Genomic DNA, 16,411 nt, shown 5'->3' on the forward strand with positions numbered 1-16,411 from the left:
ACTACTACTAGCTAGTAACTAGTAAACAAATATTAAAATATAGACCGAACAAAGAAATCAAACATAAAAATGAATTAATCAATAAATAAACAGTTTCATCATATTTCAAATTGTAATAATTTGTTTGATTTAATGCATTGTATAAAGAAATTACGTTGAATCAAATTAAATTACTAAATCAAATATAATTTTAAAATAAAAAGGATGAGTTCAAACATATCAAAAGACAATTCAATTATTTCCCTTAAATCTTACAATTAAGTAATAGATAACATAACCAAAGTAATATTGACTTAACTAAGTACATGTACAAGAAAACATTTATGAATGAACATTCACCAAATACGTTAAATTTATAATAGACGTTTTATATTTTTATTTTCCTAACTTATTCATAATCATTTCTCTCTCTCTTTCATTAACGTTTTCAATATAAAGCTTTTTGATATATTTAAATATTTGAAAAATCTAGGGATAAGGGTGAAAAATACCCCAATTTTGGTCGAATTTGTTGTTGCGATACTAAACTTTCATGAGGACCTATTACCTCCCTAGACTATTTAATACCGTATTTTTTACCCCATGAACTATTTAATAGTGTATTTTAAAGGTATATATGTGCCCACGTGGACACATTACTATTTATAATTTTGCATTATTTTTTATGTCCACGTGGGCAAATATATATGTTTAAAATATGGTATTAAATAGTCTAGGGAGGTAATAGGTCCTCATGAAAGTTTAGTATCGCAACAACAAATTCGACCAAAGTTAGGGTATTTTTCATACCCTTATCCCAAAAATCTACTTAACTAGTTTAGTTCCTTTTAAACAAAAATCAAACAAAACTGAACCATGAACACAACTTAGCATTAAGTATAAAATATTTGCACAATCAAATAATTCACAAGGTAATTATAAATCAATCTTTATAATAAATATTAACTAATTGTCTGAAAAAAATGATAATTATCTTATTATTAATGGTTAAAATTTATTGATATGTAAAAGAATCTTTACACCATCACTATATATTATCGAAATCTTTTATTGATACATTTTTAAAAGACATACATAAAGTCAAGTAAACCCTATTTGTATATTTAAACATTATTACTATTCTATGTATAGAACTTTCTTTATGTGCAATTATCAACCGAAATAAAAGAGGTAACTTCTAATATTAATTAATAACATGAAATTATTTCAAAATTCTTCCTTATTCCTCTTGTATGTAAAAAAAAGAAAAAGAAAAAGAAATCAACTCCTTCAATAAAATAAACCAAATAAAAATAAAATAAAATAAAATCTGTTTTTCCAAAAGTCAACATCCTTCTCCTTCCAAGTAGCAGCCATAAGTCTTCTCTAAGCCAATTATTTTATAAAATTTTACCAAAACAAACTTAGAACTTTTCATATTTAGACTACTATAAATTTTCTTCAAAAAACTCAAAATTTTCATCTTTTTTTTTTTTCTCTCTACCTTTTAATTTATTTTTCAATATTGAAAATGTTTGATTACTATAGAAAAAACAGAGCAAGAAAAATTCATCTTTTCTCTGTTCTTTCTTTTGCTTTGATTATTTCTATTGTCACTTTTTCTGATAATCTCATATCTAATTTTTCTTCATCTCATTCAATCGCTTTTGTATCAAAATCAAGTTCTCAACAGCCACTGAAATCAACTTTTGTACATAAACCAAATTTTTCGAAGAAAAAAGAAACACATATAATCAAAGAAGAAGTACAAGACATTGATGATCATGTGAATTTAGTTCCTCCTTTTAATCTCACAGTGGAACAGAGGATTTCTTGGTTCAAGAAAAAATTGCCTGAATTTAGTATTCTAAAGTCATCAAGATTGTCGAGGCAGTTCAACAGCAGAGTAAATAAGTTCTTGAATTCAAGAAATTGCAGAGTGAAGTTCTTCATGACATGGATTTCCCCTGCAAATACTTTCGGGAGGAGGGAATTTTTCGCGTTGGAGACTCTGTTTAAATCTCATCCAAAAGGTTGTTTGATCATTCTTTCGCGTACTCTAGATACACCTCATGGGGTTAAAATTTTGAATCCTTTGACAGAATTAGGATATAACGTTGTTAGCGTTACTCCAGAGTTGTCTTTTCTATTCAACAGGACGCCAGTTGAGACATGGTATGCTGACCTCAAGAAAGGTAATAAGGATCCTGGTGAAATCCCATTAGCTCAGAATTTGTCCAATTTGATAAGACTAGCTGTATTGTACAAGTATGGAGGTGTTTATCTTGACACAGATTTTATCATCCTAAAAGATTTTTCAAGTTTGAGGAATTCTATTGGAGCGCAGAGCGTATCTGCAAATGGGAATTGGACAAGATTGAATAATGCTGTGTTGATTTTTGATAGAAAGCATCCATTGCTCTACAAGTTTATGGAGGAATTTGCTTTATCTTTTGATGGAAATAAGTGGGGACAAAATGGTCCATATTTGGTTTCAAGAGTGGTGGAGAGATTGAAGATGATGTCTACACAAAAATATCAACTCAATTTCACTGTATTGCCACCTATATCATTTTATCCAGTTGATTGGGTTCGGATTCCCGGATTCTTCATGAAATTAAATACAAGAACTCATTCAAGATGGATAGATGCAAAATTGTTACAACTTAGTGGGGAGACTTATGGAGTTCATCTTTGGAATAAGCAAAGTAGTAATATGAGAATTGAAAAAGGAAGTATAATAGGGAGATTAATTTCTGATCATTGTTTGTTTTGTAAAGATATTTACAGTTCTTAACTTGTAAGTAAGTAATTTCAGATTTTTGTAAGTAAAAAATTAGAAAGACTTTATTTATACATTCAATTCAAAACAAGTTGTTGATCAAGTAAGAACAAGTCCATTTCTTGTTTTTTTATTTATTTTTTATGTTACTATTCTTGGTTTCAATAATATCATACTGTTTCTTTCTATATGTCCATACATGTTTAATTAATCGTACATAATAGTGTATATGTGCGTTCAAGTAATATAAATATGAGTTATTTATTTGCGATAAATATTAATTTTATGATCGTTTCGTGAAATTATATTATATTTGCTGACAAAATCTTGTCCTAAGTAGCTTTTATTTGAAGCTATCCATCTTTGACTTAAGACTTGTAGAAGGAATCATCTATATTGGTGGCTTTATGAATTGTTAAATTTCTAATGGAAATCCAAGAATCATCATGAGTAACATCATCATATAAAAACGTCGCCCACATTTTTTTTTAATAAAGGGGATTGATAATGATGGCTGATTATATTAACAAAATAATCTTGAAGATTAATTGGTCACAAATTTAACCACTTGGAATAATATATATTTAAAAAGTTGACTACACCCACTAAAATTACTTCGGACAGAAAGAAGATATTCCTCACTCTTAACTAGCTAGAGGTCTCCAGTTCAGCCCTAAAAAAAAATCATGGTAGAAAGTGTTTCATCCTTGAATAAATTTTACATATACATTAGTTGAGCTGTAACATGAAGTCAAACACCATTTGAAAAAAAATAAGTGTAAGCACAAAGTACAAGGTTGATTACCTCATTTAATAGTTGTGCACTATTGATTTGACACACCCTTTAAAAACAATAAAGAATAGGGGTAATAACAAGTATTGTTGGACAATTGTTTTAGTATAGTGACCAACTATTGTTGTACGGAGGGAGTACTATAACTTATGTTTAGTCATAATATCTAATACGGAAAAGACTCAAAACTACCCTTAAAGACTCAAAAATGACTTTGAAATTCTAGATCACCGAAAAATATGGTGAACTATAGCACATGAAAATCGGCAAAATGCGGGGTTTACCTGCTCCAGGGATCGTTTGACCTTGAAATTGGCCATTTTGGCTGTCAAGGCAAACTGACTCCATAGCTAAGGTCTTAACGGACGTCCATAAAAAAATTTGGCAAAAATGACGTTGGAATTCTGGATCACCAAAAAAAGATAGTGTATTGCACACGAAAATCGGTAAAATAGGGGGTTTACCTACTCCGGGGATCGTTTGACCTTGAAAATGGGCCATTTTGACCTTCAGGGCCAACTACTCCATAGTTAAGGTCTTAACGGATATCCATGAAAAATTTCGACAAAAATGACATCGGTATTCCGAATCACCAAAAAAGATGGTGAACTATAACACACGAAAATCAATAAAATGGGGGGTTTACCTGCTCCGGGGCTCATTTGACCTTGAAAATGGGCCATTTTGGCCGTCAGGGCCAACTGAATCCATAGCTAAGGTCTTAACAGACGTCCATGAAATTTTTTAGCAAAAATGACGTCGGAATTCTGGATCACCAAAAAAAATAGTGAACTATAGCACACGAAAATCGGCAAAATGGGGGTTTACCTGCTTCGGGGATCGTTTGACCTTGAAAATTGGCCATCAAGAAGTTCATTGTTCTTAGAAGGTCACACCTAAACCTACACTTTGCCTCTTTCATGACATAGCCCTAGGCCTCATCAATTCACCTTAGAATCTTAGGTTAATCAAGTATACATGTATAATTATACTTAACTCATGAAATTACATCATAATCAACTCACATCCAATTAATTAGACCAACTTGCAAAACCATCACATAATGTAAAGAAGAACCATAACTAGGATTGAGGGTCTCATGGATTCTTGAAGGAGTTGAGTTAAAATCATATAAAATCAATCATAAATTCATAAACAAACATAATTCAACCTTTAAAAGCAACATTAAAAGGAATCCATGGAGTTGAGTTGAAACCCTAGCAAATTGAGTTTTCTAGAATTGAGATAAAAGCTTTTGAAAGGGCTCCTTGGGTGATAGCTTCCCAAGGATGAAAACTCCCATACCTTAGGTGTAGAATCCTATCAAATTCGTATTGAAAAGATCTTTCCTTCAAGCTTTCCTTGATCTCCTTCTTTGTTCTTCAATAGAGGTTCTAGAGAGAAGATTCTGGGAGAGGGAGGTAGTTGGGTTTTGATTTGGGGTCTTGGGTTATAATGAATTAAAGAGTTGTAAATGTGTTTTAATACTTTAAAAACCCTTAAATTATGTTAATAAGCCAATAATAACCGTCCAATAACTCAACTAACCAAAGGGGGAATTTACCAAACCACCCTTCACTTGGCCGAGTTTTGGACAACACACAGGTGCAAACCACGAAATCCCTATCCACAGACCGTGGATGGGGTCAAAGACATGTTGTTGAGGCATGGTTCGTGGCTGCAAATCACCTTTTGGGACCTTGACCCACTGAGGCCATCCACGGGGCATGGATGGACCTACGGGGCATAGGTCCCATCCGTGGTTCACCATTTTCTTGACAGCTTTTCGGTTCTAGGCAGCCTTGGGGGTTTAGACTTTAGGGTCCCCCTCAAGGACCCTTGGTTGGTCTTTTGGGGGTCGTACCTTGACATTTAACCCCTAGACACCTCAAACTAAGCTTGGGAAGTCAATCTACAACCTAAAACCAAACATCAAACTCAAAAGCTCACACGTAACGCTCTAGTTTCACATACTAGTTTCCATTAAGCTTTAGCTAGGTCTTACTAGTTTTTATGGGGTGTTACACTTTTACGCTAGTAGTCCGGGTTTATAGTAGTAATATCCCTATCCCATAACTATATGCCCACATAGGTCTTTAGCTAGTCGATCCACCTAAAAACTAAACATGTTAGTTCTACCCTAGACAAGTAGGACACCTATTTTCGGTGTGGGGGTTAGACACCGGATTCCATGTAGCTCAACATGGTCTATGTCAGTTAAGGCTATATTTCCTTATATGATAAGAATATGAATTATGATAAGAACATGAGTTATGTATTATGGTTCCTCAAGAGGTTCTACTTAGTATGAGTGGGGGTATGAGACTTCATCCATGCATTGCACAAGTAGACTTTGAGAGTGGGCATGGTATGTTTCTCTTATGATATGATGATTATGAGTTAATGTATGCTTTATATAAATTATGAACATGAACTATACTTATGACTTCTTAATGAGCTTTACTTAGTGTGAGTGGGGGTATGGGACTTCACTTATACATTGCACAAGTAGACTTATAAGGGGTTATGATGTGGTTTCCTTATGCTATGAAGATATGTGAATTTATGTATACATGATATGGGTTGTTGCTATGAGTGTTGGCTATGGATAAGGTTAAGGTATGTTATGCATGATTATGGTGGCCTAAAAGTGAGACTTATTGTAGATAGGATTGTATGATCCTATCTATGCATTGCACAAGTGTAGCTTAGGGTTGCTTATATGATAGTTCTATTATGATGATATGATCTTGGTATGTAATTATGCATGTGAACTATGTCTTGTGAAGATTGGAGTATGCATTATGTTGTGTAGGAGACTATGCTTGTGATTATGATGATATCCTTTTTGTTATGATGAATTTTGCATGGTTTGTCTCATGAGCTACATTCTCCAACTATTTCAAAGATGATGTTCAAAAGTGGCATATAACATGGTTTCAAATAAAATATCCTTTTATGCATGTTTTAAGGATTTTTATGCATGGCTTCCATTCTTAGTACATTTTTGTGCTAACCTATATTCCTATATTTTCTAGAAGTGTAGGGTTTGGTGATATCAGATTCTACCCTCATGGCTAGGACTATAGTAGATCAGGAAGAAGAAGATTGGTGAAGTCCACATAGTATTCGAGGGCTTGACCATATGTCCTTTATGTCTTTCCTTTATGTTTTAGACTTATGTAAGGGCTATGTCTCTAAGATTGTATTCAAGAGTTTTAATTCAAATGTTATAGATGATATGAGACATAGTGTCATAGACTCTCTCTTATTATATGAAAGACTTCGATTGTAAAGAAAAGTTTTAATTTTCTGCATTTTCCCTATGTTCTTATGTCATGATATGCTAAGGGCTTGTATGAGACCCCTTCGGGGTCAAGTACGCCGTGTTACGTTTAGGGGGTACCCCTGGGTTGTGACAATAGCTAAGGTCTAAACGGACGTCCATAAATTTTTTTGGCAAAAAAGACATCAGAAATTTGGATCACAAAAAAAGATGGTGAACTATAACACACAAAAATCGACAAAATGGGGGATTTACTACTCCGGGGCTACCCTGAAAATGGGTCGTTTTGGCCGTCACGGACAACTGGCTCTATAAGTAAGGTCTTTACGGACGTCCATGAAAATTTTTGGCAAAAATGATGTCGGAAATCTGAATCAACAAAAAAAATGGTGAACTATAGCACACGAAAATTGGCAAAATGGGGGATTTACCTGCTACGCAGCTCGTTTGACCTTGAAAATGGGCCGTTTTGGCTATCAGGAACAACTAGCTCCATAACTAAGGTCTTAGTGGACGTCCATGAAAACTTTCGGCAAAAATGACGTTCGAATTTCGGGTCACCAAAAAAGATGGTGAACTAGAGAACACGTAAATCGGCAAAATGGGGGGTTTACCTGCTTTGAGGCTTGTTTGACATTGAAAATGGGCCGTTTTGGCCGTCAGGGCCAACTGGCTCCATAACGAAGGTCTTAATAGACGTCCATGAAATTTTTTGGAAAAAATGACATTGAAATTCCGGATCACCAAAATAGATGGTGAACTATAACACACGAAAATTGATAAAATAAGAGGTTTACCTGCTCCGGGGATCGTTTGACCTTGAAAATTGGTCGTTTTGGCCGTCAGGGCCAACAGGCTCCATAACTAAGGTCTTAACGGACGTCCATGAAAAAATTTGTCAAAAATGACGTCGGAATTATGGATCACCAAAAAAGATGGTGAACTATAGCACACGAAAATCGGCAAAATAGGGGGTTTACTTGCTTCGGGGTATGTTTGACCTTGAAAATGAACCGTTTTGGCCATCAGGGCCAACTGGCACCATAGCTAAGGTCTTAACATACGTCCATGAAAAATTTCGGTAAAAACGACATTGTAATTCCTGATCACCAAAAAAATGGTGAACTATAGCACACAAAATAGGCAAAATGGGAGGGGGGGTTACCTTCTCCAAGGCTCGTTTGACCTTGAAAATGGACCGTTTTAACTGTCAAGGCCAACTGGCTCCATAGCTAAGGTCTTAACAGACGTCCATGAAATTTTTTGGCAAAAATGACGTCGGAATTTCGGATCACCAAAAATCCATGGACTTATATAGCACACGAAAATTGGCAAAATGGGGTGTTTACCTGCTCCGGGGTTCATTTGACCTTTGAAAATAGGTCGTTTTGGCCATCAAGGCTAACTGGGTCTATAGCTAAGGTCTTAACAGATGTCCATGAAAAAATTTGGCAAAATAGATGTCGGAGTTTCGGATCACCAAAAAAATTGGTGAACTATAGCACACGAAAATCGACAAAATGGGGGGTTTACTTGCTCTGAGGCTCGTTTGACTTTGAAAATGGGCCATTTTGGCCGTTAAGGCCAACTGGCTCCATAGCTAAGGTCTTAACAGGCGTCTATGAATTTTTTTAGTAAAAATCACAAATATTCCATGGACTATAGTACACAAAATCAGCAAAATGGGGGGTTTTCCTACTCCGGGATTGTTTGACCTTGAAAATGGGCCGTTTTGGCCGTCAGGAACAACTAGCTCCATAGCTAATATCTTAACGGACGTCCATGAAAAATTTCGGCAAAAATGACGTCGTAATTCTGGATCACCAAAAAAGATGGTGAACTATAGCGCATGAAAATTGGTAAAATGGGGAGTTTACCTGTTCCGGGGATCGTTTGACCTTGAAAATTGGTCATTTTGGCCATCAGGGCCAACTGACTCCATAGCCTTTACAGACGTCCATGAAAAAATTCGGCAAAAATGACATCGGAATTCCATATCACCAAAAATCCATGGACTTTAGCACTCGAAAATCGGCAAAATAGGGGGTTTCCTTTTCCGGGGATCGTTTGACCTTGAAAATGGGACATTTTGGCCGTTCGGGCCAATTGGCTCCACAATTAAGGTGTTAACAGACGTCCAAGAAATTTTTTGGCAAAAATAAAGTCGGAATTCAGGATCACCAAAAATCCTTTGTTATAGCACACGAAAATTGGCAAAATGGTGGGTCTACCTGCTTCGGGGTTCATTTGACCATGAAAATGGTTCGGTTTGGCCATCAGGGCTAACTGCCTCAATAACTAAGGTTTTAACGGATGTCCATGAATATTTTTGGCAAAAATTATGTCGGAATTTTGGATCACCAAAAAAGATGGTGAACTATAGCACACGAAAATCGGTAAAATGAGGAGTTTAACTTCTCCGAGGCTCGTTTGACCTTGGAAATGGGATGTTTTGGCCTTCAGGGACAACTGGTTCCATAGCTAAGGTTTTAAAGAATGTCCATGAAAAATTTCAACAAAAATGACATCGAAATTCCAGATCACCTAAAAAGATGAAGAACTATAACACTCGAAAATCGGCAAAATATGGCAGTTTACCTGCTCTGGGATCATTTGAGCTTGAAAATGGGCTATTTTTGCCGTCAGGGCTAACTGACTCCATAACTAAAGTCTTAACAGACGTCCATAGTTTTTGTTGGCAAAAATGATGTCGGAATTTAGGATCACCAAAAAAGATGGTGAACTATAGCACACGAAAATTGGCAAAATGGGGGGTTTACCTACTTCGTGGCTCGTTTGACCTTGAAAATGGTCCATTTTGGCCATCAGGGACAAGTGGCTCCATAACTAAGGTCTTAATGGACGTCCATTACAATTTTTGGCAAAAATGACATCGAAATTCCGGATCACCCAAAAAGATGGTGAACTTATAGCACATGAAAATCAGCAAAATGTGGGGTTTACTTGCTCCGGGGCTCGTTTGACCTTGAAAATGAGCTGTTTTGACCGTCAGAGCCAACTGGCTCTGTAGCTAAGGTCTTAACGGATATCTACGAAAATTTTTGGCATGAATGACGTCGAAATTCTGGATCACCAAAAAAGATGGTGAACATAACACACGAAATTGACAAAATATGGGGTTTCCCTGCTCCGGGGTTTGTTTGACCTTGAAAATGGGCCGTTTTGGCAGTCAGGGACAGCTAGCTCCATAGCTAATGTCTTAAAGGACGTATATGAAAAATTTCTGCAATAATGACGTCGGAATTTTGGATCACCAAAAAAGATGGTGAACTATAGCACACGAAAATCGACAAAATTGGGGGTTTACCTGCTCCGGGGATCGTTTGACCTTGAAAATGGGCCATTTTGTCCGTCAGGGACAACTGGCTCCACAACTAAGTTCTTAACATATGACCATGAAAAGTTTCAAAAAAATGATGTCGAAATTCTGGATCACCAAAAATCTATGGTCTGTAGCACACGAAATTGGCAAAATGGGGGGTTTACCTGCTCCGGGGGTTGTTTGAACATGAAAATGAGTCATTTTGGCCATCAGGGCTAAACGACTCCATAGCTAAAGTCTTAACGGACGTCCATGAAATATTTCGGCAAAAATAACGTCAAAATTCTGGATCACCAAAAAAGATGGTGTACTATAGCACACGAAAATCAACAAAATGAGAGGTTTACCTGCTCCAAGGTTCGTTTGATCTTGTAAATGGGACGTTTTGGCCATTAGGGACAACTGGCTCCATAACTTAGGTCTTAACGAACGTCCATGAAAAATTTCGGCTAAAAAGACGTCGAAATTCTGGATCACCAAAAAAATGGTGAACTATAGCACACGAAAATTGGCAATATGTGAGGTTTCCCTGCTCCGGGGATCGTTTGACCTTGATAATGGGCTGTTTTGGACGTCAGCTCCAACTGACTCCATAACTAAGGTTTTAATGGACGTACATGAAATTTTTTGGAAAAAATGTCAAAATTCATGATCACTAAATATACATAGATTATAACACACGAAAATCGGCAAAATGGGGGATTTACCTGCTTTGGGGATCATTTGACCTTGAAAATGAGCCATTTTGGCCGTTAGGGACAACTGGCTCCATAGCTAAGGTCTTAATGGACTTCATGAAATTTTTTGGCAAAAATGACATCGGAATACACGATCACAAAAAAAGATAGTGAACTATAGCACACGAAAATATGTAAAATGGGGGGCTTACTTGCTCCGAAGCTCGTTTGACCTTGAAAATGGGCTGTTTTGGCCATCAAGGCCAACTGGCTGCATAACTAAGGTCTTAACGGACGTCCATGAAAAATTTCGGCAAAAATGACGTCAGAATTACGGATCACCAAAAAAGATGGTGAACTATTGCACACGAAAATCAACAAAATTGGGGGTTTACCAGCTTCGGGGATCGTTTGACCTTGTAAATGGTATGTTTTGGCCGTTAGGGCCAACTGGCTCCATAGCTAAGGTCTTAACGGACGTCCATAAATTTTTTTGGCAAAAATGACATTGGAATTCTGGATCACCAAAAAAAATGGTGAACTATATCAAATGAAAATCAGCAAAATGTGGGGTTTACCTGCTCCGGGGATCATTTGAACTTAAAAATGAGCCGTTTTAACCGTCAGTGCCAACTAGCACCAAAGCTAAGGTCTTAACAGACGTCTAAGAAAGATTTCAGCAAAAATGACGATGGAATTCCGGATCACCAAAAAAAATGGTGAACTATAACACATGAAAATTGGCAGAATAGGGGTTTACCTGCTCCTAGGCTCGTCTGACTTTGAAAATGGGTCGTTGTTACCTTTAAGGCCAACCGGCTCCATAACTAAGGTCTTAACGAACGTTCATGAAAAATTTCGAACAAAATGACGTCGGAATTCCAGATTACAAAAAAGATGGTGAACTATAGCACACAAAAATCGGTAAAATGGGGGTTTTAACTGCTCTGTGGTTCGTTTGACCTTGAAAATGGGACGTTTTGGCCGTCACGGCCAACTGAATCCATAGCTAAGGTCTTAACGAATGTCTATGCAATATTTTAGCAAAAATGACGTCGAATTTCTAGATCACCAAAAAAGATGGTGAACTATAGCACATGAAAATCGGCAAAATGAGGGGTTTACTTTTTCCGGGGATCGTTTGACCTTCAAAATGGGTCATTTTGACCGTAAGGGATAACTGGCTTCATAGCTAAGGTCTTAACGGAGGTATTTTTGGCAAAATTACATCAGAATTTTGAATCACCAAAAAAGATAATGAACTATAGCACACGAAAATCGATAAAATGGGGAGGGGGTTTACCTGCTCCGGGGATTGTTTGACCTTGAAAATGGGCCGGTTTAGCCATCAAGGTCAACTGGCTCCATAACTAAGGTCTTAATGAACGTCCACAAAAAATTTCAGCCTAAAATAACGTCAGAATTCCGAATCACAAAAAGGATAGTGAACTATAGCACACAAAAATTGGCAAAATGGGGGGTTTACCTTCTTTGGGGATCGTTTGACATTAAAAATGGGTTGTTTTGGCCGTCAGGGTCAGTTGGCTCCATAGCTAAGGTCTTAACGAACGTATATGAAATATTTTAGCAAAAATGACGTCGAAATTTCGGATCATAAAAAAGTTGGTGAACTATAGCACACAAAAATTGGCAAAATGGGGGGTTTACCTGTTCCGGGTCACGTTTGACCTTGAAAATGAGCCGTTTTGACTATCAGAGCCAACTAGCTCTGTAGCTAAGGTTTTAACGGACGTCTACGAAAATTTTTGGCAAAAATGACGTCAGAATTCTGGATCACCAAAAAAGATGGTGAAGTACAACACATGAAAATCGACAAAATGGGGGGTTTACTTGCTGCGGGGATCATTTGACCTTTAAAATAGGTCGTTTTGGCCGTCAGGGCCAATTGGCTCCATAGCTAAGGTCTTACGAATGCCCATGTAGTTTTTTTTGCAAAAATGACGTCGGAATTTCGGATCATCAATAAAGATATTGAACTATAGCACAGGTAAATGAGCAAAATGGGGGGTTTACCTACATCGGGGTTCGTTTGACCTTGAAAATGGGCCATTTTGGCCGTCAGGGCCAACTTGCTCCATAACTAAAGTCTTACTGAATGTCAATGAAAAATTTCAGTAAAAATGACGTCAGAATTCAGGATCACCAAAAAGATGGTGCACTATAGCACACAAAAATAAGCAAAAAAGGGGATTTACCTGCTCTGAGGCTCGTTTGATCTTGAAAATGGGCTTTTTTAACTATCAGGGCCAACTGACTCCATAGCTAAGGTCTTAACGGACGTTCATAAAAATATTCGGCAAAAATGACATCAGAATTCTAGATGACCAAATATGTAGGTGATCTATAGCACACGAAAATTTGCAAAATAGGAGGTATATTTGCTCGGGGATCGTTTGACCTTTAAAATAAACTGTTTTGGCTGTCTGGGTAAACTGGCTCCATAACTAAGGTCTTAATGGACATTCATGAAATATTTCGGCAAAAATGACGTCTGAATTCAGGATAACCAAATATGTAGGTGAACTATAGCACACGAAAATCAGAAAAATGTGGGGTCTACATGCTAAGAAGTTCATTTGACCTTGAAAATGGAATGTTTTGGCCGTCAAGGCCAACTGTTTCCATAGCTAAGGTCTTAATGGACATCCATGAAAATTTTTGGCAAAAATGACGTCGGAATTTTGGATCACCAAAAAAGATGGTGAAGTATAGCACACGAAAATTAGCAAAATGAGGGGTTTACTTGCTCTGGGCTCGTTTAACCTTTAAAATTGGACTTTTTGGCCCTCAGGGCCAACTGGATCCATAGCTATGTTTTAACGGATGTCCATGAAAAATTTCGACAAAAATAATGTCGTAATTTTGGATCACCAAAAAAGATGGTGAACTATAGCACACGAAAATTGGCAAAATGAGGGGTTTACTTTCTCCGAGACTTGTTTGACCTTGAAAATGGGTTGTTTTAGCCGTCAGGGCCAACTGGCTCCATAACTAAGGTCTTAACGGACGTCTATGAAAAAACTTTCAGCAAAAATGACGCCGGAATTCTGAATCACCAAAAAGATGGTGAAATATATCACATGAAAATCGACAAAATGGGGGGTTTACCTGCTCAAGGGTTCGTTTGACCTTTAAAATTGGCAGTTATGGCCGTCTGGCCTACTGGCTCCATAGCTTAGGTCTTAACGGACGTCCACGAAAAAATCTAGCAAAAATGATGTCGGAATTCTAGATCACCAAAAATCCATGGACTTTATCACACAAAAATCAGCAAAATGGGGGGTTTACTTGCTTCGGGGATCGTATGACCTTGAAAATGGGATGTTTTGGTCGTCAGGGCCAACTGGCTCCATAACAAAGGTCTTAACGGAAGACCATGATTTTTTTTGGCAAAAATGACGCCGAAATTCAAGAACACCAAAAATACATGGACTATAGAACATGAAAATCGATAAAATGAGGGGTTTACTTGCTCCGGTGCTCGTTTGACCTTGAAAATGAGTTGTTTTGACCATCAGGGTCAACTGGCTTCATAACTAAGATCTTAACGGACGTCTATGAAAATATTCGACAAAAATGACGTCAGAATTTCGGATGACCAAAAAAATTGGTGAACTATATCACACGAATATCGGCAAAAATGGGGGGTTTACCTACTCCGAGGCTCATTTGACCTTGAAAATAGGCTGTTTTGGCCAACTAGCTCCATAACTAATGTCTTAACGGACGTCCATGATAAATTTCAAGAAAAACGACGTCAAAATTCCGAATCACCAAAAATCTATGGACTATAGCACACGAAAATTGGCAAAATGGGGGGTTTACCATCTCCGGGGAATGTTTGACCTTAAAAATGGGTCGTTTTGGCTGTCAGGGCCAACTGACTCCATCGCTAAGGTCTTAACGGTTGTCTATGAAAAATATTAGCAAAAATGACGTTGAAATTCCGGATCACCAAAAAATATTGTGAACTATAGAATACGAAAATAGTCAAAATGTGGGGTTTACCTGCTCCAGGGATCGTTTAACCTTGAAAGGCCATTTTGGCCGTTAGGGCCGACTACTATCATAGCTACGGTCTTAACGGACGTCCATGAAAATTTTTGGCAAAAATAACGTTGGAACTTCGGATCACCAAAATAGATTGTGAACTATAGCACACGAAAATCAGCAAAATGAGGGGTCTACCTCCTCCGGGGTTCGTTTGACCTTGTAAATGGGTTATTTTTGCCGTCAGGGCCAATTGGTTACATAGCCAATGTCTTAATGGACGTCTATGAAATTTTTTGGCAAATATGACATCGAAATTCTGGATCACCAAAAATCCATGGATTATAGCACACAAAAATAGGCAAAATAGGGGATATACCTACTCTAGGGATTGTTTGACTTTGAAAATAAGTTGTTTTGGCCGTCAGAGCCAACTGGCCTCATAGCTAAGGTCTTAACGAACGTCCATGAAATATTTTGGCAAAAATGACATATAAATTTCAAATCACCAAAAATCCATGGACTATAGCACACGAAAATCTGTAAAATGGGAGGGTTCTCTGCTCCGGGGATCGTTTGACCTTGAAAATGAGTTGTTTTGGCCGTCAAGGTCAACTGGCTCCATAACTAAGGTTTTATAAAATATCCATGAAAAATTTCGGCAAAAATGACGTCAAAATTCGGGATCACCAATAAAGATGGTAAACTATAGCACACAAAAATCGGCAAAATAGGTGGTTTACCTGCTCCGGGGATCGTTTGACCTTGAAAATAGGTTGTTTTGGCCGTCAGGGCTAACTGACTCCATAACTAAGGTCTTAACGAACGTCCATGACAAATTTTACTAGAAATGACGTCGGAATTATGAATTACCAAAAAAAAGATGGTGAACTACAGAACACGAAAATAGGAAAAATGGGGATTTACCTACTCTGAGGCTCGTTTGACCTTGAAAATGGTATTATTTGGCCAACAGGGATAATTGGCTCCATATCTAAGGTCTTAACGGACGTCCACAAAAAATCTCGACAAAAATGACACCGGAATTATGAATCACCAAAAAAGATGGTGAACTATAGCACACGAAAATCATCAAATTATAGCGGTTTACATGCTCCGGGGATCTTTTGTCCTTTAAAATGTATCGTTTTGGCTGTCAGGGCCAACTGCCTTCATAGCTAAGATTTTAACGGACGTCTATGAAATTTTTTTGGCAAGAATTACGTCGGAAATCCAGATCACCAAAAAAGATGGTGAACTATGCACATGAAAATCGACAAAAATTGGGGGATTTCCTTGCTCCGAGGATTGTTTGACCTAGAAAATGGGTTGTTTTACTTGTTATGGCCAACTGGCTCCATTGCTTAGGTATTAATGAATGCCCATGATTAAGTTTGGCAAAAATGATGTCAGAATTCTGGATCACCAAAAAAGATGGTGAAATATAGCACACAAAAATCGGCAAAATTGAGGGTTTACCTGCTCTGGGGATCGTTTGACCTTGAAAATGCTTCATTTTTGCCATCAGGGCCAACTGGCT

At 37.2% G+C, this 16,411-nt stretch overlaps 2 protein-coding genes across 5 annotated transcripts in view; both read left to right on the forward strand.

Annotated features, from left to right (window-relative positions):
- LOC125827363 (tubulin beta-2 chain) overlaps nt 1–16,411 on the forward strand; it is a 461,890-nt gene that overhangs the window by 154,709 nt on the left and 290,770 nt on the right. The gene's annotated exons all lie outside the window — the stretch shown is intronic.
- LOC125827367 (uncharacterized) lies at nt 1,501–2,801 on the forward strand. Its single transcript, XM_049506681.1, has one exon. The coding sequence runs from the start codon at nt 1,511–1,513 to the stop codon at nt 2,774–2,776; it is 1,266 nt and encodes a 421-aa protein (XP_049362638.1). The 5' UTR covers nt 1,501–1,510; the 3' UTR covers nt 2,777–2,801.

The sequence above is a fragment of the Solanum verrucosum genome, unplaced genomic scaffold (genome assembly GCF_900185275.1).
Source record: "Solanum verrucosum unplaced genomic scaffold, falcon-dt-bn FXZP01000138.1, whole genome shotgun sequence".
NCBI classification, from domain to species: domain Eukaryota; kingdom Viridiplantae; phylum Streptophyta; class Magnoliopsida; order Solanales; family Solanaceae; genus Solanum; species Solanum verrucosum.

Bases quoted from the DNA above. Each gene is read 5' to 3' on its own strand.
- LOC125827367 (XM_049506681.1), top strand. From the start codon at position 1,511: ATGTTTGATTACTATAGAAAAAACAGAGCAAGAAAAATTCATCTTTTC.